We start from the raw sequence: 27,160 nt of genomic DNA, 5'->3' as shown, positions 1-27,160 counted from the left end.
GTTACTATAGCAGAAAGTTTTCTTGGAAGTGAGCTTCATTTTGATGTTAACATGTCATCAGAAATCAATCCTTAAAGCTACCATTGATTATTTTAATGCTACTAAACCATAACTTTGTATTAATGCACTTGCTATATTCTGAGGTGATTTTCTTCATAGAATACCAACTACTTAACCTTTGATACCTGAAAATCTCCCAATCTGACAAATTCATGCAACTTAGATCCTTTTTTACTGTCAGCATTTATGTCCATTACAGATCAGTAAGATGAGAGTTAGAAAGTTAAAGCATGAGAAATTTTGTCGGCAATGTTTTGGGATAAAAAGAAAGAGTCTAAAATGTCAGCTGTGAAGTCGCCTAATATGCCAGCTCTTTCATCTCAGCTATGTTTAGAATTTCTACTGTGCTTGGGAATGTGGGTAACACTAGCCATGAGTAATAGTCACAATTCAAATCTATGTGTACGTTTTACACTTTATATTGTGTACTTCCTTAATTATGCTATTAGAACTAGAAAGCATATTAATATTTGCAGATTAGATTGCTTCCTCCCTTTGGCCATTACTTATGAATATTAAATTGTCAGATGTCAGAACTAAGATGACAGATGATTTCTGAATTCAATTAGTGAAACAATAGAGTGTCTCAAACATCCTTTAGAGATCATGTAAGCAATGTTTCAGATCCAAATAAGGAGAGCTTAGAATTTCATTTGGGACTTTCAAGGAAAACTACATTCAAGAAAATGTTTTAAGCTTTGTCTTTAACAGTCAGCAGTCTCCTGAAATAAGAATACGCTTCTAATGAAAATGCTGGCAAACAAAATGAAAGTAGTTTTCTGGCAATAGTACGCAAGTGACATCAAAGTTGAGGAAACCGGTCTGTGTGTGGCAAAAACCACTTGCTCTCTATTATGTCTATAATAAGTGCCAGCCTGATGCATGGCGTTAAACAAAGGATCTAGGGAGCAACTGGCTAGATATGCTCACAGTGCCATCCTTCTCGTGATGATCAGATTCATAAATAAACTTGCCCAGAGGCAGAAGCTGAAAAACAAGATCAGAAGAGAAAACACACGTAGAACCTGAACTGGAGTTGGCGTATTGCACCAAAGTAAAAGACTCTGGGGTGGGGGTGGTAAGTGGGGAGAATACAGGTCCAAGAAGGATGACAGAGGACCTAGTGGGGGTTGTACTGTTATATGGAAAACTGGGAAATGTTATGCATGCACAAACTACTGTACTTACTGTCGAATATAAAACATTAATTCCCTAATAAAGAAATTAAAAAAAAAAAATCAAGGCCCACCATCATGACCTTTGTAAAGAGTACTTCAAAACGCAATTACATTCCTATGGGAGCAGTCTGAGGTGTGTGTGTGTGTGTGTGTGTGTGTGTGCGCGCGCGCGCGCGCGTGTGCGTGTTTGTGTGTGTATGTGATAAAAATTAAATAAAATAAACATGCCCAGAAAAAACAAAAATTAATAAAGCAAGCCTCACCCCCCTTTTTTTTTTACCATAAAAACATTTGATTTTTTTATGAAGATCTAATTTTTTTATCAGTGTTTATTATTTTAATGCAATGTCAGGGAATGAACCGAGGCCCTCATACCCAGGAGACAGTGAATTATGACCGTCCAGGTGCAAGTTTTGAAGCTGTGGGCAGGTACAGAGAGCAAAGGGAGGAGACACTAGTTACCAGTCCACAACCTCAAGGGCGCCCGTGGCGCCAGGTCTTGAACCCTGGGCCTCACGTGTGGAAAGGCATGTGCCCTAGCTGTTGAGCTATATCCTGGCCTCAGATTTTAGGTTTTTTAATTCTAAACTTGGGGAGGGGGCTGGGCAGTGGTGCACTCGGCTAAGCACACATAGTATTAAGCACAAGGCCCCGTAAAAGGATCTAGGTTGGAACCCCCGCTCCTCACCTGCAGGGGGGACACTTCATAAGTGGCAAAGTAAGTCTGCAGGTATCTATCTGTCTTTCTCTCTTCCCCCTCTATCTCCCCCTCTCTCAATTTCTCTCTGTCCTATCCAATAATAATAATAATAAAAAAAGATTGCCAGGAGCAGTGGATTCAGAGTGCCAGCACCAAGTCCCAGCAATAACCCTGGAGGTAATAATAATAATATTACTAACAATAATAATCATAAATTTTAAACTTAGCAGTCATAGATAACTTCCCTTGGGAGAAGGAGCATAACTCTGAAAGACTTCCCCTGCGAAGGAGAGGGAGAAAGCTAGAAGGATTTAGCGGAAGTGACAGCCTGAATTAGAGAGAAATCTAGACAAGACGAGATGTCAAGGAGAAGATGGAGAGTGTTGCATTGGGCCTAAGAAGTGGAAGTGTCTCTGGGACAAGCAAAGAGGGCGTCTGAAGGAGGAGAGCGGCCACCTTTTCTGTATAATGTGGCTTACAGACAAGTCACGTGATTGAACGAAGAAGGTAGAGAAAGCAAGACCTTCATAACACAGCAGACAAAAGACGGGGCCCAGGCAGTGACACCCCCAGGTAAGCACATGCATGACAGTGCACAAGGACCTGGGTTCAAGCCCCGGATCCCCACCTGCAGGGGGAAAGCTTCACGAGTGGTGAAGCAGGGCTGCAGGTGTTTCTCTGTCTTTCTCCCTCTCTCCTCTCCCCTTTCAAATTCTCTCTGTCTCTATCCAATGGTAAGAAAATGAAGATATTCAATAAAAAAAAAAAGACAACAGAGAATGCATTGCTAGTTAGACAGCATAATGAGTACACCCAATTTTCTCATTAAAATCCAATTTATTCCTCAAAGCCTCACGTCGTCATCCAGGGCTATGCTTTTCCGAGTGAGAGATTACAGAGGAGAGAAATGAGATTTCCTTTTTATTTCCAGCTTCCAGGGTTATCGCTGGGGCTCGGTGCCTACACTATGAATCCACTGCTCCTGGAGGCTATTTTTTTCCCTTTTGTTGTCCTTGTTGTTTATCATTGTTGTTGTTATTATTGTTGTCACTGCTGTCGTTGTCATTGGCTAGGACAGAGAGAAAGAGAGAGAGGAGGGGAAGACAGAGAGGGGGAGAGAAATACAGACACCTGCAGACCTGCTTCACCACTTGTGAATCAACTCCCCTGCAGGTGGGGAGCCAGGGTTTTGAACCAAGATCCTTACGCCGGTCCTTGGCGCTTTGCGCCATGTGCGCTTAACCCACTGAGCTACAGCCGGACCCCCGGAAAATGAGATTTTATGAAATATTCCAGTCATTGTGAGTGAAGTCTTAGCAAACAGCTCTTGGAATATACCTGATAGAAAGCTACAGTTGACACCTGTATCCTTACAGTCAACCATGTGAAGTTCCTCCCTGGCGTTCTGTACCTTGCTACTATCCTTGTGCTGTGTGCCACGTGCGCTTAACCCATTGCTCTACCACCTGACTCCCTGTACCTTGCTACTATCTCAGAGCCAGTGGTATTTCATACTTGTTCCACTTTTAGCACACAGGCAAATTAAATTTTTTCGCTAATTGTTTATAATCTTATAACTGTCACCTAAAAGAAATGTGCAAATCAAGCCAGAGTTAGTGGCACAGTTAGTGACCTGCTGCTCGTAGAGTTTGTTACAAACGGAGGCCTCTCAGAAACTGGCCTCTATGTCCCAAAGTCTGCCCTTCCCAGAGCCCTGCCCCACTAGGAAAAGACAGAAACAAGCTGGGGATGGGGTATGGATCGACCTGCCAATGCCATGTCCAGTGGAGAAGCAATTACAGAAGCCAGACTCTCAACCATCTGCTCCCCATAAAAATCTTGGGTCCACACTCCCAGAGGGATAAAGAATAGGGAAGCTTCCAATGGAGGGGATAGGATGCAAAACTCTGGTGGTGGGATCTGTACCCTATTTAGAAGACAGTCTTATAAATCATTATTAAATCACTAATAAAAAACTTTTAAAAAGTACACGTTGCCATGCGCAAGGCCCTGGGTTCCAGCCTCTGTCCCTCTCCTGCAGAGGACAACCTTCATGCCCGGGGAAGCAGTGCTGTAGGAACCTGTCTCATTCCCTCTCTACTTCACCCTTCCCCTGTCTCATTCCCTCTCTACTTCACCCTTCCCTCTCAATTTCTTTTGTGCTTATCAAAAACAAACAAAAAGAATCAAATAAATAAAAAAGCTGCCAAGAGTGGTGGGTTCATCATGTAGGCACTGGTCCCAGCTATAATACTGGTGGTGGAAGGAAAAAATAAATTTAAAAAACTGGGGGCTTGATAACAAGCTTTCCAGTATTTCCTTTTGAGGTCACACATGCTAGATGTTTGATATATTAAAATTTCTCTCTTTCTCTCTCTCTTTTTTTTTTTGTAATCCTTACTTATTATTAGATAGAAACAGCCAGAGACTGAGAGGAAGGGGGTGATAGAGAGGGAGAGAGACAGAGAGACACCTGCAGCATTGCTTCACTGGTAAAGTTTTCCCTCTCCAGGTGGAGCCTGGGTGCTTGAACCTGGGTCCCTGCACACTGTAACATGTGCACTCAACCAGGTGCACCACCACCTGGCTTCTGATATATTAATATTTCAATATTCAATTTTTACAGTATGTTTAATTGTGCACAGAGTCAGGGCCTTCCGCATGTGTGATTTCACTGCTCCAAGGCTGAGTTTTCACTGGCGAAGAGAGAGAGAGAGAGAGAGAGAGAGAGAGAGAGAGAGAGTCTGCACAGCACCAGAAGTTCCCTCGGCATCACAGCAACTCCCCATCTGGCATCAGGGTTTGAACTTGTGCCACATGCATGGCAAGGCATGCACCCTACTGGTAAGAGACCTCATTGCCTCTGATGTTTATAATGTGAACCTAAGACCTTTATAGCATGGGAAATGAATTTATATTAGTGAAAGGCAAATTAATCTTTACATCGTGAGAATTTGTTAAAGTGATTGTGTTATTTTTGAAGTAGCTTCTATTAAACTAGTTTATGGGAACAGGGCAGAAGTGGGTAGGTGCCAAGTGACAGATACAGAGAGCACGAGAGATTTATAATATTGACGTAACGTGATCAGATTAAGCAAGCAGAGTGGAAATTCAAAACCAAAAGAGCTTCATATACAATAATAGCTAAAATGCATTGTGTCTACCATGTGGGAGATTCTTCTAGGTGTTTTAATCTTTTTCACCAGATCAAGACACCCTTGGAGGGTACAGCAGTTGAGGGAATGTTTGTATATCGGGACTGGAGGACAACGGGGCCTGAATTCTCGCCGGATGTTACTGCGGGCTCCAGTAGCAGAAAACTAAACTGAGGTCTTTACAGAAATAATATTAGGAGTCAGATTTCAGAAAGGAGCAGACAGCATGGTCCCGATCAGATGGAAGAGTCTGAGTCTTGTTAGGCCACATCAGCAGTAAATCACACAAGACTAGCATAGATTGAATTTTTAGAGACAAATTTCATGAAGAACTCTCCATGAAGTTCAGGAATCACAGCAGGAACGACTTGCAGAAAATTACAGTCAGGGCTGGGGAGATAGCATAATGGTTATACAAAAGACGCTCGTGCCTGAGGCCCGTAGGCCCCAGGTTCAATCCCCAGCACCACCATATGCCAGAGCTAAGCAGTGCTCTGGTGTCTCTCTCTCTCTCTCTGTCCTCATTAAAGTGAAATAAATAAAATCTCAAAAAACAAAAAAAGTTCAAGCTGGGAGATAGCATAATTAACGGTGATGCAAAAAGATTTTCATGCCTGAGGCTCTGAAATTCCAGGTTCAATCCCCAGCACCACCATATGCCAGAGCTGAGTGCTTTAGTTAACTAGATATAAAGAAAAGAAAATTATAGGCAGAGTGGAACACATCTCATTGCCAACGCAAGGCTGTGTGCTGCCCCACAGTGCACACAGCCCGTTTGGAACATGCCTGGAGCATGTTCAGGTCTCACGTGGAGTGAATATCTTCCCGGCTTCAGAGAGCAACAACAGTAAGCCTCTTGAGTGTCTCCTTACTGACATTTACTAATAAATCAATGAACAGATCTCCCAAGCTGAGACTTTGCTGCAGTTACCAAAGGAAAGTTTTCTTTCATGACTTACCATGCTTCTTCATAAAAACCCGCCCCGTCAGGTTTGCTCAGCACTCGTCTGTAATATTTTACACTCAGATGTAAACTGAACCCGTAGGCTAATAATCACACAGACTAATATGGTCAGATTTAATCTACTGAAGATCTCAGATACAGAACTGCACAGTTTATTTTCATTCACTACTTACAATCCAAATCAGAAATTCCTCTGAAGCTGTTTTAAAATTGTAATTGAAAACTACTGTGCAGTGTAACAATCAGAAAAAAGAAAAAAACACACAGAGCTCAAAAAGCAAAGGTGCCCTATATTTATACATCACGACAACGTGCACTGTAGCTACTCTGTCGGTTCAGAGTGGGGAGAAAGCTCAGTGTTAGAGCCCTGGACTAGAAAACACAAGATCACACCTTCAATCCCTGGCATTGTGTATTTCAGAGCCAGATGGTGTTGGAGTCTTTTTTCACAAAAACGTAAATAAATAAATAATCTTCAAATTATTCTTCAGGCTAGATGATATAACAATATTCTGATGTCACCAGATAACAATGTAACCAATGCTATAATAACATTTTGCTCTGTTCACCTCTCAACTGCATACCAAAGTATCTGCTGAATATAGACATCTGCACATGCATTTAGAACATTATTAGAAAACTGAAGCCCATTTTCTGAAGCCTCCTGGCCTCCAGAAGACTAACCCAAGGGTATTCAGAAGGAGAGAATTAGAGAATTTCAGTCCCTGATGTACAGGGAGAGGGAGAGAGAACATACTGAAAGTGAAGATTTGAGATTGAAGGCCAGTCTCATAAGCAAAATATTTTCCCTCAATTACACCTAATCATTTAATTGTTTACACTCACTAATGAAATGCAACAACACAAAACAAACAATTGCAAGGGGCTGTTTTTCACCAAGTGTCTAATCATCCATCAGCGTGTACCAAAAAAAAAAAAAAAAAAAAAAAGAAAGACAGAAATCCTAAAATTACACGAAGCTGGCCTGTTTAAATGGAAAGGCATATTTTATCCCAATCAATGCATAAGAAGTAAAATTATCCACAACTGAGGCATGTTTCTGTGCTGTACAGTTCAGCTGCAATGATCCCACGCGCTGCACAGGCATGTCAATTATGATAATCATAATCACGGTCGTTAAGCCGGATGCTCATTATTATCAGGATGCTGGTGACAGCAGATTCAATCACCGGGTGCAGTGGGCAAGCAGTTACAGTCCCACCCAAGTTTCTGCAGGCAGCGATGTGCCACATTAAACCCATGATGTGTTCCACATCCCACTCCATTCCAGAAGCCGCAGCCGGTAAAGGTCAACTTTATGTTCTGTGCAATATGCTCAGGTTCCCTAGATTAATTCTTAGGAGTACTGGATCTCTTCATGCTTGGTAGCTGCTAAGTTCTTGCTCAGGACTGGAGTGCTGCTCAGGACATGAAAATAACAAAGGCCTGCTTTCCCAGTGTAATTCACCCGGAATAAGGCATACGAGGAAGGACTGCCTGTCTCCTGAATTTTGCAACAAGGGAAAACAGGAAGTGGTTCCATCATGATTCGGGAATGCCACATGTGAAAACTCAGCTCCATTCAGATAAAGGCCTTGAAATAGCGTTTCTGTTTCAGTAACTATGAACAGATGTGAATGCTAGACAACCAAAAGAATGCTTTCGGTAAACTGGATTTGTTATGGGCCAGCTTCTTTCGACCTGCCCCAAAAGATTACATGGACAGCAACTGGCTGGTAGACTCTCTCCTATTCCTTTCAGTCCTTCAATCCAAATATCCTTTAGATACAGTGATCAGCATGCTAGCATGCTAGAGAATTTATAAATAGAAAGCATTAACTGCACTTAAGGGTTTGGTCATTGAAGGGAGAAAAACATTTGGCAGATTAACTAGGAAAGTTTACATATCCATCAAGAAATAGAACTAAGTTACATAATATGTATGTAAAGTTAGTATTGCCTTCCATTTTGGAAAATTAGCATATATGTTCTTTTTCATTACTGATTTTCACAATTTGAGAAAAGAAGTATTATTTGTTCTCAACTTAATCAAGTTTTTCTATAGCTTACTTAGGTTCAGAAGAACTAGAAATAAAGTATTAAATGTTTGATATTAATTTAATGTGACTAGAGAAAGGGTATTTAAATATTGGTTTTTCTTTTTCAGTGTTTATTTTTTATAATAACACTAGAGATAAATTGAGAGAGGGGAGGGAGAGAAAGACACCTGTGCATTGCGCCACCACTCATGAAACTTTCCCTGCGAGTGAGGACCAGTGGGCTTGAACTCAGGTCCCTGTGCATGGTACTATGTGGACTCAAATCAGGTGTCCTACTGCCTGGCCCCCTAATTTTTTTACCAACTGATATCCTTTAACACAGCTGTATAAGAAAGCATTTGAAAACTATAACTCCCATGAGGAAACTATGGTTTTGTCCATGTTTCCTTTTTATAAATAAAAAAGAAGAATAAAACAAGTTCTCCCTGTGAACAATCGTAAAGCATGATGAGGTGGGGGTCAAAGTCGCTCACTTGGATAGTGTCCTGCTCTGCCATGTGCACAACCCAGGCTCCAGACTGGTGCCTGACTCTGTCTCCAGCAAGTAAACAAACCAACACAAACAAAATGTCATGAGGCAGATGGGAGAGCAGAAGTCAACACTCAGCTGAGCTGACCAGCGACAACCTGTGTGTACCTGGGCATTTGCAATGAGCCCACGTCCCCCCCACCCCACAAGGAAACCCTCTTCAACAGCTTCCTCCTCGCACATTTGGAATGCATTTCTCTCACCTCCTTAAAATGATCTTGAATCCAGTAATTTTGTAGAAGGGGAGGCCACCAAGCTCCAAGATCAAGAAACTAACATCTGTGGCTAGGGAGGCAGCTCTGTGGTAGAGCAAGTACTTAGCAAACCTGAGGTCCTAGCTTTGAATCCTGACACTGCGCATGCCAGAAAAGTGGTCTGGTCTGGTCTAGTCTGTTTGTCTCTCATTTAAAAATAACAACAATAAATGCTGTACTTGTATAAAATCACCAACATTTTCTAAAAAGTTATAAAGAAAAGTAAGTCTGCCTTAGCAACTTACTGAGCGCAGTTCTCAGCCAGGTTACTTAACATCAATTCAAATGTATTTCAGCAGCGTCAAGATGTACGCGTAGGCAACGGGAGGGCCGGCCGGCCGTGTCCGCACTGTGCAGACAGTGAGCTACAGAGGGGTGACTGAGTTGAAGCGGCTGGGCTGTCTGAAGAGGGCAGAGGGTTTAGGTAAGACGACATGGGGAGAGGGCAGAAGTGAGGCAGGTGGTAGGTAAATGTGCGCTTCATTTTCCCGCAATGCTTTACATAGGGCCGAGCAGATGATTCATTAACACTGAAAGAATCTCTATAGCTTCCTCTCACTTTTCTAAGTTTACAAAGTCAGTTGCTCGAGACTTTTTAAGTCGCTATACTTTCTTTTTAACCTGCTCAGCTCTGGATGATGGTGGTGCAGGGGACTGAACCTGGGACTGGGACTTGGAGCCTCAAGCAGGAGAGCCTCTGCATAACTTCTAGACTTTCTAGAAGTGTACAGGGGCATACATACAATGGTGTCTCCAAAAAAATAAATAAATAAAAACTACTATTTTTCTTTTAAACAAGTACCCAAAAGTCTCTGGGATTCCATGCAACTGCTGACTTCAGTTAGATACAAGGGCATTCTTGAAATAGTTCAAAAAGCATAACATAAGTCTTAAAACCAAATATCATATAATGTAGAAAACAAACATTCGCACAAAGATCTTTCTTACTTTGAAATAACGAGATGTTCTAAGTGTGTTTCTACTTTAAAGAGAATGCTTTGTTTAATTAAATTGTTTAATAGGAAGATAAAAACAAAGGTTTAGGACAAATAAAAATGAGATGCAGATTACATCATGCATGTTTAACATATGAAATCTGATAGTTTAAAAATCATCTTTAGTCTGTATTGTGACTAAAGACACAGGCAGAGAGAAACTGAAACAAAAGGGGAAGACAGAGAGGGAGACACCTGCAGCCCTGCCTCACCCCCGGTAAAGTTCCTTCCCCCCTTCAGGGGGGGACCGGGAGCTTGAACCTGAGTCCTTGAGCACTGTGACATGTACTCTACACTGCCTAACTCTTACTGGCTTTTTGTGAAGTGGCATCACTGCCGTCATTTAGGTTTGCAAACACTGGAGCAGACTGGAGCAGACTCTGGATATGTGACTTCTGCCGCTGGACTACTATTACTGAATGCGTTAGAAGACCTTTTTTTTTTTTTAATGATATAGTAGCTATAAAAGGAGGGGAAAAAAAAAAGCAATTTCTGGTGTAATGAGGTACTTCCAGGCATGACTTACCCTTGGTAATCCCATATTTACAATGTCCTTTTAAAAATAATTTGTCTTGGTTTGGTAAAGCAAAGAAAGTTCTCATTTTTCCTTAAGGGTTTAACATGCTTCTTCCTGTTTCTTGGCCAAGGTCTATCTTGGTTCTATCTTGCAGGCTAGAGCTGCACCTTGTGTGTTCCTCTTCAGGTCTGCCTTCCACAAGCTGAAAGTCCTAAGCCAAACCACAGCAGAGGTGCCCCTTTATTTTGCAGGCTTAGACACCATTTGTACCTAAGATCACTTCCCTTAATTTTTGGTTCCAGAACCAGACCTTCACAGTATTGACCTTTTAATAAGGTGTCTTAAATCATTCTGGAAGAAGATTGTGTGATGGTGAATAAAGCCTCACTTAAGAGACTTAACAGAACTATTTGGTCTGGTAGTATGAGGAACTCAGTGGTCCTGATCCCTTCCCAATAAATCTCTGCTTATTTGTATTTTTCATCTGTGTATCTTGTAGAGCTCTGTGATTTTTCTTTATGTTACTTGGAGTTTCTATTAGAAGACTTGTTAAATACACAGTGAGAACTTTTCTCACTAATATATATATATATATACATATATATACACACACATATATATGACACATCTTGGTGTCTTCCTAGCTTCACATGATTTTTAATGAATGTTTACTTAGATTTAATCTAATTTACTAACAATGTTACTTTGGTATCAGATAAGCAACATTTATTTGCTTTGTTTGTATAAATAGGAAACCCTCATTTCCACCTGTATGGTCTATGTGCAACCATATACTATGGCTATGTTTCTGCGTAGCTACCTACCCTGCCTACATTTCTTTCCACCTACAGCATAAACACAGAGATAAAAAGAAGTGCCCATTTCCATTTTTCTGTCTGAAGAGACAGCTCAACTCTGCTTGGGGACCACAGGTCAGAGTCAAACCTAGAGTCACTGATTTTCCCAAAGCCAGCGATCCGTGCCATTGGCCAGAGGACAGCCGAGTGGGGAAACTGAAGATCAGAAGCCTGAGGGGGAAATGGACGCGGGTCAGCAGCCGGATCTCTGCATCAAACCGCTGTAAGTAATCTTTAGCACCACGTTTTCATGTCAATACTTGAAGATTTCCTCACTAAGCAGTGCACTTCCAACACTGCCAGAGGAACACTGTGTCTTTATTGTCATGTAAACTTACCTTGCTGCAGATCCATTTCCTAGGATTTTCATCACGGAAGCTCTGGTAGCCGTAGGATGCAGGGCCGTACTTGCTTGATGAATGTATCAGTGGCAGGTACTTTTTATTCTTATGGTAGTTGGAAAACGGCAAAAACCTGAAAGAATAGGAGAGAGTCACTTGATGTCTAGAGACATTTAATGAAGTCTATCCAAATGTAGACCAAGCTCTGTCCTTGCTAGCCGGGTTCCTGCACGCGAGTTCCTGTGTTGATAGGCTTTCACTCCCAGATGCAGTTGTAATGACTTGATAAATGGAAAGCTGATCATGGGGGGGTTGGGGGGGGTGGAAAGGAGTGCTGACAGTAGACGTGACCTGTAGTCTTCTGAACAACTTTATCATCAATCCCATCATCCTCAGCAACAGCTACCATCAGTTATCAAAGTATCATTACTGTAAGACCTTTCTGTGATCAGCAATAAAATATCAAGTTTTTCCCTGGGCAGATGACCACACCACTGTGTCCTGGAACCCCACCTATCCAGAGCCCTAACCCAGTAGGGAAAGATAGAAACAGGCTGGGGGTATGGATCTACCTGCCAACGTCTGTGGAGAAGTAATTACAGAAGCCAGAACTCCCACTTTCTGTGCCTCCCCCCCCCCAAAAAAAAAAGAATTAGGTCCATATCCCTAGAGAGAGAGGGTTCTGAACTTCAATTCCATCAGGACTAGAGAAAGAAGAAGAAAAAAAGGAAGGACATTCAGGAGTAATAGTAAGTATAGGTGTAGGTGTGACTTAGAGAAGAATAGGGTTGCATTGGATCGACCTTCTCGTGGTGCATCCCGTGAGTACCCATTCATTGGGGAAACTGACGATCCTTCCTAGCCGACTGAATCCACATGGATCCCAGTCACTTTCAAAGCCAGCAACAAGCAGCTCCTGACAGCTTTCAACCTGATGCTGTTGACTGGCTACGGAAGAAGGGCAAACGCTAGAAGAAGAAGAGAAGAATAGAAGACAAGATCATAAGGCAGCTATGTAGAAATACAGACAGATAGCTACAGAAATAATAGTTGACCCATATCTGTGACATTGGGAGAACTATAGCTTCCAATGGAGGGGACCAGGATACAGAACTCTGGTGGTAGGAACATTACAGAATTGTGCCCTTGTTATCTTATACATTTGTAAATCAGTGTTAAGTCACTAATCAAGTTAAAAAATAAAATAAAAATCAAGTTTTTAATAGTCACATAAACTCATGGAATATCTGCAGTTGTGCTGTGTTTTAGAGTAACTTGGTGACTTTTCCAATTATACACCAAAGTCCCCAGAAATAATAGTAAGGGAACATAAGGAGTTTTAGACCCACCAACAGACAGAGAAGGAAGGTGATTTAGCATCTTAAAAGGACTCACACTGGTGCAGGGAGAAAGCAGACTAAAAGCATGAGACCTGGGGTGGGGGGCGAGGGAGCGCAGTGGGTTAAGCGCATGTGGCGTAAAGTGCAAGGACCGGCGCAAGGATCCTGGTTCCAGCCCCCGGCTCCCCACCTGCAGGGGGGGTCGATTCACAGGCGGTGAAGCAGGTCTGCAGGTGTCTATCTTTTTCTCTCCCTCTCAGTCTTCTCCTCCTCTCTCCATTTCTCTCTGTCCTATCCAACAACAACGACATCAATAACAACGACAACAAGAACTACAATAACAATAAAACGAGAGCAACAAAAGGGGGGAAGGCAAAAAATTAGTTTCAAATGCCAAATAATAATAATAATTAAAGAAAAGCACAAGATCTGAAAACTAGAACCTACAAGAGACAGAAGCTAGAGAGAAGGGGGAGGGGGTGTGTGATTCAAACAAGTAAGAAGACACCTTGCATAATTCATCCACAATCACTGCAGCAGGTAAGGGGTGGAAGGAAAGCTGGAAACCCAAAGTCTCTGGCAGGAGAGATGAAGTCACAGCTTCCTCTCCCGGCTCCTGCGTCCAGAAGCCAAGCCTCTTCTCAGGACCCTTGACGCCACAGAGCTCTGGACTTGAGCAAAGGCGCACGGCAGATGATGAGTGGAACACAGTGGGACGTGAGGTTTTTATTTCACTCCAGCCATGAATTCTTCATTTGCTCATTGCTAAGTGAACTGGCAGCGGGGCTTAAGTACTTTGATGACAGGGACTGCCCCACTCTCTGAAGGGAGGAGGCTGGGTCAGCCTATTCTGCCACTCGAGGAAGACGGGTCCTGTAATGAGTACAGCCTAAAATGTGCCCAGCTGTCACCATGGACTGCACGCAGCTCAGACTGACAGGGACTCACAGACTCCTGTGATGGATATGAATAGATATGGGCCCTAGGTCAGATCGATGGGGTAGTCAACAATATTTATATACTGTCTTCATGTTTGGGAGCTTTTCTGTGCCCTAACCCAGCCTTCTAGTCCTATTCTCAACTCTAAAACCATCTTCCTGGACAATACTTTTAGTCCACCTGAATATTAGTTATTGGGTTCAGGCAAAAATTACTAAAGTCATGGGCCCCTTAGAACTTAACCGAAAATAAACTCCCTAACTTCTTGCCACATGAAGACCCCTAGTTTCATCTGCTCTATCCCTACCTTTGGGTTCCTGTCTATTGAACAATTTGTCCTGCTTTATATCTTACCACTTTTCAGCCACCAAGTTGCAGATGACTCCATCCTGACTTCCTTGTGTAGACAACCTCAACCAATGTGTCCTGGAACCTCACCTCCCCAGATCCCTGCCCCACCAGGGAAAGACAGAAACAGGCTGGGGGTGTGGAACCACCTGCCAACATCCCTGTTTAGCAGAGAAGCAATTACAGAAGCCAGACCTCCCACCTTCTGTACTGCATAAAAGAATTTTGGTCCATACTCCCAGAGGGATAAAGAATAGGGAAACTTCTGATGGAAAGAATGGCATATGGAACTTTGGTGGTAGGAACTGTGTGGATTTGTACCCCTGTTATCTTACAATCTTGTTCATCATTATTAAATCACTAATAAAATTTTTTAAGAAGTACTTTGATGACTAAGTGGACCTTCTCAAAAGACAGTGAATCTTCCCTGAGAAACAACTCCAAGTACCATCATGTGAGGAGTTTTTGTTAAAAACCTATCAATCGGGAGTCGGGCGGTAGCATGGCGGGTTAAGCGCACATGGCGTAAAGCACAAGGACCAGTGTAAGGATCCCGGTTCGAGCCCCCGGATCCCCACCTGCAGGGGAGTCGCTTCACAGACAGTGAAGCTGGTCTGCAGGTGTCTGTCTTTCTCTCTTCCTCTCTGTCTTCCCCTCCTCTCTCCATTTCTCTCTGTCCTATCCAACAACAGCAATAATAACTACAACAATAAAACAGCAAGAGCAACAAAAAGAAGAAATAAATGAAAATAAATATTTAAAAAAAAACCTATCAATCAAATGTCACTCTCGCAAGTGCAGTTTCTAGTCTGGATTTTAAAGTCTTCATTTTAAGATGAATTTAGGGATGGCTCACTAACTGAGAAATTACTAATATGAAAGATGCAAACCCAAGCAAGATATCTTAGAGGGAACAGCTAGAAAGCAGGAAACAGAAGTAAACTCCAGGAGCTTTGATTAATGGAATCAAAGTAAATATAAAGTAGTTCAATAAAGCAAGGAGCTACTTTAAATAAAAGACTATTTAAAGAATAAAATAAGTACATATGTAGTGAAATGAAATATTCTTTCAAAGACCAAACAGGCTTTGAAAAAGTCAAGTGGAAGCTTAATAAACTGACTTTCCATGAAAGAACAGGATGGGAAAGCACTAGGTGAAACTGCGATTAGGTGTGGTGTGTTGCACCAAAGCAAAGGATTCTGGGGAAGGGGAAAGAGGGACAGGAGAAGGATCATGGGATTCTGGTGTCTGAATGGGGGGGGAGACCTTAGGGTGGGGGAGTGAGCGCCTCCCAGACGCCTATCAAGGAGAGATGAGGGTCTGTGCCTATGTGTCAACGACTACACTGTCAAGTTATAGTCTTGAGGACTTTAACTCCCCAAGAGAAAACAATTGGAAAAAAAACTTACGCTGTGACTGGGCAATACCTGGGCACACCTGGTTGAGTGCACATGTTACCATGTACAAGGACCCAGGTTCAATCCTCTAATCCCCAGCTGCAGGGGAGAAGCTTCACAACTGGTGAAACGGGTCTGCAGGTGTTTCTCTTTCTCTCTCCTAACCTCTCCCTTCCTCTTCATTTCTGTCTTTATTCAAAATAAATAAAGGAATAAAAACATTAAAAATTTATATCCATGTCAGTATTCCCACCTGTATCATCATCTCACCTACAAAGTTCTTTTTTTCTCTAATCTTAGTTCAATTGGCAATCTTTTTTTATTGCCACTAGACTAATATTTTTGTTCAGAGAAGTATTCAGTAATAAAGGTGGAAAAGTGTTACTTCGTTAGTTTTCACAGCTCTCTATAATCCATGTTCAATGCATATTTAAAGAAGGTCTTTTGATCTTTCTCCTGAGACGATTGTCCCTGAGGTGATGCGAGATACAAAATGAGTAGGAGGCAGAGCTCTGCACCCACGGGGCCACACGGACATGTGTCACGCATGCTGGTGGGAGAGGAGCTCTCAGAGAAGATGGACTGTGGTCTACCCAGTGCTCACTGGCACACGGGATGGACATGTCAGGCACAGAGATCAATGTGGCCCCAGCGTCCTTCTGTCCTTATTGCCTCTGGACGGCATTTTAATAGCACGTTTTTCTTTTTTTGTGTGTCTGAGCAAGATTCACTCTCTCAGGGGAATGGATGACTGAGAAGACAAGGCTGAAGGACTCGGTGGCTCCCTGCCCATGAATGAATTCTCCTTTCATTTAGCTGCAGTGTTTCCTACACGCAGTGCACAGTCTCCAGCCACACCTATGGAGGTGCGTCTACACATAGGTATTCAGAAACATTTCTGCGTCTCACAAGTGACATTTCTTCTTGAGATGAGGAAGAGATTTCATTCTCAAACAGGGTTTGCTCTCTGAAAGTTTAAGTAGCTGTGCGTGTTCTGAAAACTCCTTTACGTTGTCTATCAATTTTTAGGTAATGGTCAATGAGTTTTTAAAATGTATTCTCTTTTTTTTTTTCCAGCGTTAAATACATAGTTAGAAGTGCTTTATGTTTACAAAAGTACGTTTCTTTTCAATTAACTGAACACACATTATAGGAGATAGGGTTTTGCTGATTTTTTTTTTTTTTTTTTAGAATTTTATTGAAGATATAGACTGGGTAGGAATTCTGAAAAGCTTTGTGGAGACCTCATGGTATAAGCAGACGAGTCTTAGGAACCTCACAATCTTAATATCTGAGTAACTGAACATAAGCTGTTCACAGCTGCAGTTTCCTCCTGTTTTAAGAACGACTCCGAGATGCTATTGTTTCTTGACCGCACATTGCAGAGGTAATAAATGACCGTGGACTCTCTCAGAAAATCAATGATGTTTTCCCTCTTGTACGACACAGAGTGGGAATCATACTGATGATTTGTTGTGCTGAGAACAGGCTCAAGATTCCAGGCTGCACTGGCACAAACCTCAGACTGGCGGCAGCTCTGAGATGTCAGCTGCTCACAGAACAGGAAGGACACCGCGAAATGAGGTAGAGGAGCAAAGGGCTTCTACTTCTCAAACAAATACAGAAGGGGCAGTGGGGACAAAGGCTTTGCCCTGGGGACAGGACAAGAGCTCACCTGGATAGTATGCTGTGCAGACATGTGCAAACTCAAGCTCACCCCCACTCTGCACTATAGAAGTTTTGGTGGCGTGATCTCTCTCTCCCCCCAGCCCTTTCTGCTCGCCTCCATCTCTTTATCTGAAAAGGTCATCCCAGAGAAGTAAAACCCCAGTGACAAACCAAAACCAAAACTTTGTTCTTTTTCCTTTAATCAGTCTCTTTTAAAAATTTTAAACTATCTTTATTTATTTACTGGATAGACAGCAGGAAATGAAGAGCTAAGAGGGTGATAGAGAGGGAGAGAGACAAAGAGAGACTCCCGCAACACTGCTTCACCACTTGCAATGCTTTAGCCCCTGCAGGTGGAAACTGGGGACTTGAACCCGGTCCTTGCTCATTTTAACATGTGCGTTCAACCAGGTGTGCCACCACCCAGTCCCTACTGGGAGAAAAGAAGGGAGGAGAGGACAGGGGACAAGCCACCGTGGGCTAATTAACTAAAGCAGGGGGAATTCACTCTGGAATTGAGGGATTGCTCCTGGTCTACAAAAGTTAATTTGATAGGCAAAGACTCCTAGGTATGAAAGTTTGATAAAAGGATGATGAGAAAAGCTTACCACAGCAAACTGGTTCAATCCAGTGAGCTAATTTAAAAAATAAAGTTGACCATGTTATCATAAACGTGCACTTGCACAAAAACTGTTCTGACTCCACCTACACCCCCATATCACCCTGCTTGGCGGGAGGCGGCAGGAGAGAGAGAGGTTTCTGCCCAGACACCTTCACTGCCCAGCACACTCTTGCTCAGCTTGCACGTCTCTTCTGCTCCCGCCCCCCCCCCCCCAGCACACTTCTGAACACTGAATGGAAACAGGGAGATGTAGGAAGTATAAATGCCACGCCGATATCAGAGTTGTGAGCATGGTGCTGAGTGGCCTTTCAACAAAAGAGATTCCATATGCGTCATAAACCGAGTAAAAGTCAAGATTTTACTTGCCATCCGTTACACACGACATTAGGAAGAGACCTTGGGATAATCTTAGCAGGGCACTAGAGAGACTAAGAGGGCCTCTGTATGACTTGTTGGACCACAAACACTGACATATCTTAAGTAATTACCTCAGCTGTATCACTGAATTCTCCAAAATTGTTCTCCAAATTGTCACCGTTATCTCAATATTCTCAAGCATCAAACTTCTTTAGATTTAGATACCTCTAAGAACTGAATTCTAGGGGCAGGGCGGTGGTGCACCTGGTTGAGTGCACATGTTACAATGTGCAAGGACCCAGGTTCGGGCCCTCAGCCCCCACCTGCAGGGGGAAACTTTGCGAGTGGTGAAGCAGGGCTGGGGTTTCTTTATCACCCTCTTTCTTGTCCATTTCTGGTCATCTCTACCCAACAAATAAAGTAAATAAAGAAAGATCATAAGAAAAAAGTTTAAAGAACTGAATTCTATAATTCTGTAATCATTTATTTAAAAACCAACTTTTTTTTTCTGCTCAGGGAAACAGTGGTCAAAAAGAGAGCCCAGTTCTTACTATACAGCCCAAAGCAATTTAAGAAGGACCCCAGATTAGATCAGATCGATGGGGTTTACAGTCAACAATATTTAGACCCCTTTCCCATATTTGAGAGCTACTCTCTTCCCTGATCCAGCTTTCTGGTTCTTTTTCCAGCCATGACATCATCTTCCCAGACAATAACTTGGATTCATCTGCATATCAGATTTCAGGCTCAGGCAAAAAAAAAAAAAAAAAAAAAAAAAACTAGTACAGTCATGGGCTCTTTGGAATACAACTAAAATGGACTGCTAACTATCTACAAAACGAAGACCTCCCCAACTCTTCATATGAACTTCTCCAGCCTTTAGGTTCATGATCTGTCAACAATTTGTTTGGCTTTATATGTTAACCCTTCTTTCAGCCACCAGGTTCCAGATGCTACCATGATGCCAACTGGACTTCCCTGGGCAGACAACCCCACCAATGTGTCCTGGAGCCCCGCTTCCTCAGAGCCCTGCCCCACTAGGGAAAGATAGAAACAGGCTGGGAGTGTGGATTGACCTGTCAACGCCCATGTTCAGCGGGGAAGCAATTACAGAAGCCAGACCTTCCACCTTCTGTATCCCATAACGACCCTGGGTCCATGCTCCCAGAGGGATAAAGAATAGGAAAGCTATCAGGGGAGGGGATGGGATGTGGAGTTCTGGTGGTGGGAATTATGTGGAGTTGTGCCCCTCTTATCCTATGGTTTTTGTCAGTGTTTCTTTTTTATAAATAAAAATTTAAAACAAAAACAAAACAAAAGAAAAAAGGAATTCTTCTGTAGACAAATCCTCAAACTTCTTAATTGTACACAGACCTAACATCTGTATCCCCAGTGGGATAAAAGACCAGAACTTGATTAGAAAGATTAAGCTGGGAAAATGAAGGAAGCACATTGCAAATTTCCACTGGAAATGAGCTGGGAGAGGCAGAGGAACACTGGATCAAAAGCGTGTCACCACACGTAACTGTGCCCTATGGCAGCCACGTGCAGAAAGTGGTTTTTAGTAGCTACTGCCCCCATTTCTGCTTGCTCAGAGAATTCTATGATAATGGGGTTGGCTGATTTCATATTTTCACTTAAAAAGGCTCCACCAATTAATAAATGTCACATACTGTGCCAGTAATTAAAATAAACGTAAGTCACAAATAAAAGTCAAATTGTTGAGGGAACACGCTCTGAAAATATATGATGATTCCTATTTAATACTACAACCGCTTGGGCAAGATGCAGATCATGAAGGCTGAAAGTGCCTGCAATGACTATGGGATGATTCCACTCATAGATGGAAGTGGAGAAGTAACAACAGAAGGGGAAGCATAGAGCAGGACTTGGAGTGGGTCTGGTGCATTGCACCAAAGGAAAGGGCTCTGGTTCAGGTCCCCGAACATGACGGCGGAGGAGGACCTAGGTGGGGGGGTCAGAATGTTATGTGGAAAATTGAGAAATGCTACACATGAACCAGCTACTGTATTTTCCTGTTGACTGTAAACCACTAATCCCCCAATAAAGAAAAATAAATAGTAATAATTAAAACAAACAAACAAAAAAAGTGCATGGAAAAATCATACAAGTCAAGAAAATTAAACTGTACCAGCTAAATTCCCCAGTCACTGCTCTCCAGTGGTGAGTACAAGCAGCTCGCCTCACTTACGCCATGTTTTTAACGCCCTTCCAGAAACTGCACTTAGGTCTAGCTTCTCAACATTTCCCATGATGTTATTCTCCGGACACTTTTCAACCGTCATCAAAACAAGTAACCTACCGAGCCAGCCTTCCATCTGAGCTCGACTGCAGATGTGAGGGGAAGGAAGGGGAAAGATTCCTGGCTCTGGATGGCTTCCACCAGCAACAGTGAATGGAGGAACTCAGAAACTGAACTGCTGATTTTGCTGCCGAGTGGCTGCAGGCTGTGTCCTGGGCCATCACCACTAGCAGAGGCTGGCAGAGTATCCCAGCTCTGGAATATGCTATTCTGGCAAAGGATATTTTCAGGTAGAGATGCTTAAACAACAGATTCAAGAGTGGACTGGCCTTGAAACACTAAGGGGGCACTTCCACATGGAAGAGGGTTTCTCAGTGGCGACTCTTTCTTTCCCTCTGTACCTCCTCCTCCTCCTTTTCCTCCCCTCTCAATTTCTCTCCGTCTCTCTCCAATAATAAATAAATAAATGATTTTTAAAAATCACAGTACTCACAGCCTTTAACACACATGGAACTCTTTTCTTTTCTTCTTTTTTTTTCTTAAAGATTTTATTTATTTATGAGAAAGATAGGAGGAGAAAGAACCTGACATCACTCTGGCACATGTGCTGTAGGGGATCAAACCCGGGACCTCACGCTTGAGAATCCAAAGCTTTATATCACTGCGCCACCTCCCGGACCACCATGGAACTCTTTTCAAGCACTCCCTATAACCCTCGAAGTTTTCTTGAGTTAAAGCTATAAAAACTGAAGTTCACGAGAGCAAAGACCTGGTCCATTTTTCTCGGGGTTACACTCCTGAAGCCTGGAGCTAGGCCTGCCGTGCAAATGTTCGCTGACTGCCTGGGTACACTTTCATTTTCTCACAGCATCTGACTGAGAGAGTCTCACATTAAGGTGACTTGGCAATTAGTTGCTAATTGCTGATGCAATTTCTTGACTTTATAAAAGCAGACCTACAAATAAGGGAAATCATTCTCTTCAGGAAGGCATGAGAAAACGTAATGAGTTTCTTCAGGAACTAGAACAAATGCATGAAACTCTAGATTGACTTCTCCAGACTGATTCACAGTATATGTGTAAGCCACTATGGTGCTCCCTCCTATCCTCTCTCTCTCTCTCTCTCTCTCTCTCTCTCTCTCTCTCGATTTGACATTGATTTGAAATAGTTTCAGATATTTAGGAATGAAGTTTCTTTTTTTTAATATTTATTTTATTTATTCCCTTTTGTTGCCCTTGTTGTTTTATTGTTGTAGTTATTGTTGTTGTCGTTGTTGCATAGGACAGAGAGAAATGGAGAGAGGAGGGGAAGACAGAGAGGAGGAGAGAAAGATAGACACCTGCAGACCTGCTTCACCGCCTGTGAAGCGACTCCTCTGCAGGTGGGGAGCCGGGGTTCGAACCGGGATCCTTATGCCGGTCCTTGTGCTTTGCGCCACCTGCGCTTAACCCGCTACGCTACAGCCCGACTCCCAGGAATGAAGTTTCAACCTGCACCTACATATCTCTGCTCCAAGCTCCAAGCTGCACTTGTTTTAGGGAGCACGTTAAACACTGTGCACTGTCTAGAAGCAACCATGGCAGGTATGACAAGATGGGGCCATCCTGGACAATAATTTAAGACGAGGTGCACCTAACCCAGTGTAGCCAGTGCTGGGCTTATAACACAGGGACATGTAGACACGCACATGCACACGCACACATGCACACGCACACATGCACACACACACACACACACACACACACACACACACACGGGAGGAGCTCTGTCTGGAAATGAAGAGGGGCTGGCGCCTCCACCAGCCACAGGAAACTAGAAAGTGTCAGCTGACCACCAGAAGCTAGCAGAAAGGTCTAGGACGGATTCCGCCTCTCAGTCTGCAGAAGAAAACAGCGTTGCTGGCCTGTTGATTTTGGACTTCCAGCCTCTGGAACTGAGAGACAATACATGTTTTCTGTTCAAGCCGCCAAGCTGATGAGCCCAGGAAAGTCAACACTCTCAGGAAACCTGTGTTTCAGAAGCTGGACTGGGAATCACCTGGAAGGTCAGGACACAGCGGTCTCTGGACACCTCTGGCTGCACCTGAAGCTCCGGGGCCAGAGACGAGGAGATGGGGCTGCGACCAGCTTCTGGGGCCTGTGATTTTCTTACCAAGCTGCAGCTATCTCACACGCAGAATTATTTTGCATGCAGCAAATACGGCTTCACAGTAACTATCTGTCAGTAAGACACTTCTGTTTTTCACTATCTGATTCAGCCTTCATTATAAATTGTAGGATAACACTTTTTGGGGGGACGGGGGTGGTGCTCCTGGTTGAGCATGCACATTACAGCGCACAAGGACCTGTGTTTGAGCCCCTGGCCCCCACCTGCATGGGGGAAGCTTCACTTCACGAGTGGTGAAGCAGGACCGCAAGTGTCTCTCTGTCTCTCTCCCCTCTCTGTCCCACCCCCTCGATTTCTGGCTGCCTCTATCTGATAAAGATAATAAAAAAAATTTTTAAAGATAACACTTGTTTTTAGCAATGTAATATTCATTTACAAAATTATAAAATAACAGGAATATAATTCTGCACCGTTCCCACCACCAGAGTTCTGTGTCCCTGTTCTCTCCACTGGAAATTATCGTAGTTCTCCCAAGGTCATAGATATGGGCTGACTATTATTTCTATAACTATATTTCTATACATTTGTTCATTTTTTTCTATCGTCCTTCCTTTCCTTCCTTTCTAAGTCACACCAACACCTATTATAGCTTCCTCTAACATTTCTCCCTCTCTGTGAGTTTGGACCAAATTTCTTTATGGGGTGCAGAAGGTGGGCTTCATAATTGCTTTGCTGCTGGACATGGGCACTGGCAGGCTGATCCATGCCCTGCCCCCCAGCCTGTTTCTATCTTTCTATAGTGGGGCAGGCTCTGGAGAGGTGAGGTCCTAGGGAACATTGGTGGGGTTGTCTGGCCAGAGATGTCAGGATGGAATCATAGTAGCATATGCACGTTGGTAGCTGAAAGGTGGTAAGATATAAAGCAGGACAAAACGTTTAATAAACAGGTACCAAAAAGCGGAGTAGAGCAGATGAGAATAAGGCTCTTTAGGGTGGAGAGAATGTAGGAATTCTATTTTAGTTAAGTTCCTCAGGGGGGCGTGACTTTACTAGTGATTGCTTGAGCTTGATAGCTAACATGCAGGTGAACTAAAATACTGTCTGGGAAGATGGTGTCAGACTTGAGAATAGGACTAGAAAGCTGGGTTAGGTCGGCGAGACGCTCCCAATACGATAACATCTCTCTCTCATCCTTACCGAGAGGGGAATAGAGGCTCAGACAGACAGAAGCTAGAGTGCTAGTCCAGACCGCTCTGTGGCCGCGTGGCGGAGGAGACGCTGAGCTTACGCAGGTCCAGCTGCAAGACTGCACTTTTTTTGTTATTACTTGAGCACAGTTTCAAAATCTGAAAACAAAATAGTTAACTGGACTCAGAATGCTACCTACCCAGTGTTTGAATTTCTGAGATTAGAAATGAACAACTCTATTTTCTAAGGTTTATTCCTGGCTAGTCTGAGGTAGCTGCTTTCAGTTTACTGCAGGTGAACTTATCACTACAGCCGAAAAGGACACAGAACACCAAAAAGCCATGCACCTCTATGATAAAAGGCTGAGGTCCCCCACCCCCCAATTCCATCAGATTATCTGCAAAGATAGAAAACCTGACTAGCTAATAGTTACTTTGCCTCACCATATAGCACTGTCCAGTACATCAAAACCACAACATATTACTGCTTCAGTTATCAAAAATAAAAAATAAAAAAATAGAACTCTTCTTAGCTTAATCTTTCAAACCAATTGCTGAAAATATGATGGCTTCAAATCTGAAAATAACTTCTTTATCATTCCTGATCTGGTCTGTTTCTGATGGTTATTTATCCTAGAAGCACCTTTTACTCTGGAAGCTTCTGAGCAGAATATCACTCGCAAACCTACACCACAGGCAGAGGCTGGTGATGTGTACAGATCCTCGGTCTTCCGCAGGAAGTACAAGTAAGCGCCCTCCTTTGGGAATAATGTGAACATCTGATCTCTCTAGGTTGTTCAAGGAAAATACCAAGAAACAGTACGTTGCTACCTTTAGTACACACCCTCTGCAGAAATGTCCATGCGGGCTGCTATTTGAGAAATTCATCTTGCTAGTTCCTAGACTTTTGCATCAGTGAAAGCGCAGTATGAAAGCATGCCGAGGTATGTGACTGCACACGTACTCACTGCTAACCCGCTTTCTCCTGCTTGACTTAGTCTGAGCGACATCACACTCCCCCAGGCTCCCGTCACCACGCGGCTCTGCCTCCCCCAGTCTACCCAGAAACACCGTGTGCTTCCTCCTGCAGCAGCTAGTAAGCAACCAGGCCAGCGTCTGTTAGACGGTGTGCGGCGCTGGCTCTGTGTCTGTGCAGTTCTCCTGCTCCCATGGTGCCTTTCTCACTCCTCTCATTTCACATATGGATCAGGAGGGTGCACCACTGCACCGCCCCACCATTCACGCAGCTTCCCGTGGACTGTGGTGCACCGTGTGGGGTCAGGGGGTCAGGGCCAGGGCCCTCTGCACGGCGAAGCACATGACATCCAGGGTGGGCTATCTCCTGGCCCTGTGTCCACGTCTGAAAGGATTGGCTGAATATGTCAGTGCTTCTTTTACTTCAAGTGATTGCTATACAGTGGATGACTTTACAAAAATTACTGGGCGGTGTTTATCAACGTTATAGTTCTGTTTTGAATTTGTGTGAGAAGGTGTAATTTTCAAGAGTGTTTTCAGAAATGTTTGATTGGACACAAGTGTACTGTTTGCTTGCTCTGACTAATAAAACGGCCCAAAATCTACCGTGCTGAATGAGAGGTAATGGTAGCTTCTTTTCGTAATGAAATGGTCATTGTGCCGTATTAGTTATGCCATATAAATGTTCACGAGGCATATACGTCATGCAAATAACAGTAGACAATAACTCAATTTATATACCTGGAGGACCTTATACAATGATGCAGTATATTGTATCTCATATTGAAATCACTGTAATCATAATTTGTACAAGAATAACGTAACAGTTGACTATTGTTTGGTACATGATACCGAATGACTATTGTAAAATAGAGCACAAAGACAACTGAGAGATATATTATAGGGCAATAATGATACTTTTCAGCTTTCTAGATTTTATCTGGTCTGACTGCAAACCACCTATGACTCTACCTCTTAAGAGAGAGGAGGAAAGATGTCTGAACAGAGACCCAAGTCAGTGGTGCTCATAAAATAGAACAGTTTAAAACTGCATGTGCCATTAGTCCACATCACCAGAAATGTTTGTCCTGTTGGCTCCTATTTTAGAAGACACATAAAGGCACACACTCTCCTTGCTAATCAAGGAAACTTTCCTCACAGAAGTACAGGCATTGCTCAATTGCCCTCTAGAAATTCGGGCTGTTCCCTTGTTCTCCTTTGACTAACAGCAGGATTCATCTCTAAAACCTGTTAACAGTGACTGCTTCTGAGACGGTCAAGCCTGACTAGACTTGGCCTCACTGAGAAAGGGTTCTCTCCACTGTGAGGGCACGGACAGCCTCAGGAAGCCGCAGAGGCCACACCCGGAAGAGCTCTGCTTCCCCTGGCCCAGCACTCACATGCTGTCGCTGATGTTGCAGGCACACTCCTGTCTTCTGAGCTCCTCCCTCTCCTCCTTGAAGTCGGTGAATGGCTCTGATGCACGCAGTGTCAGCTCCATGGGCTTGTAGCGCTGGGCCAGCACCTCCTCCACCTGCCGGAAGGGGCCCTGGACAGACAGAAGGGGTCAACGCTATGCGGTGGAGGGCCTTCCCAGCATTCTGTGCGTGGCCATGGCTATTGGCTCTCCACAGGTGTGGCAGGCTTGCTAAATCGCTTTCAGAGAATGAAATGGTTTGCTCTCAACTGGAGAACGCAACCTGGGCGACGGTCACGCATGTTCACCAGCCGCTCACTCAAGTACCAGTGATCATATTAAGACATGTTTCACATTGCTGGCACTGCCCTTATGTCCACCAAAAGAGTTTCCATGCTAGAACTGATACATCTGTGCTGGAATGCTTGCTTGACTGTTCTAATTATAAGAAAGCGTTTTCCTTCTTAGATAATTTTTAAAAAGAGCCTGACTCCCTTTGGAGTAAGGAGAAATATTAGAGAGGACCCTGAACCTGTGGAGAGCTGGATATAGCAGGTCACGTAGGATTCTATTTCCAACAAAAATAATGGAAACTTTTTTCTTTTTTTTTACCGCCAGGATTATCACAAGTACTCAATGCCTATATGACAATACTGTTCCTGGCAACTGACTGATTATTTCTTTTCTTTATTAGGGGGTAAGGAGGCTTTTTTTTTTCTGCCAGTAGCCGCTTGGGTATGTATAACAATATTTTCAAGCCATCCACAATAATCAACTTAAAAATTAGTACTTTGGGGGTCAGGTGGTAGCGCAGCAGGTTAAGTGCACATGATGCAAAGCACAAGGACTGGTGCAGACCCCAATTTGAGCCCCCGGCTCCCCACCTGCAGGGGGGTCACTTCACAAGCAGTGAAGCAGGTCTGCAAGTGT

The 27,160-nt window shown here is 43.4% G+C and overlaps 1 protein-coding gene across 1 annotated transcript in view; it reads right to left on the bottom strand.

Moving 5' to 3' along the window:
- SPATA17 (spermatogenesis associated 17) overlaps positions 1–27,160 on the bottom strand; it is a 108,471-nt gene that overhangs the window by 32,754 nt on the left and 48,557 nt on the right. Inside the window, exons 5-6 of the mRNA XM_060179217.1 lie at positions 26,214–26,362; positions 11,608–11,743 (exon numbers count right to left, since the gene is read on the bottom strand). Of these exons, the coding sequence (XP_060035200.1) occupies positions 11,608–11,743; positions 26,214–26,362 (285 nt within the window). The remainder of the gene's footprint in view (positions 1–11,607; positions 11,744–26,213; positions 26,363–27,160) is intronic.

Source organism: Erinaceus europaeus, chromosome 19, assembly GCF_950295315.1.
Source record: "Erinaceus europaeus chromosome 19, mEriEur2.1, whole genome shotgun sequence".
NCBI lineage: Eukaryota > Metazoa > Chordata > Mammalia > Eulipotyphla > Erinaceidae > Erinaceus > Erinaceus europaeus.
This window is presented reverse-complemented; position numbering and strand designations above follow the sequence as displayed.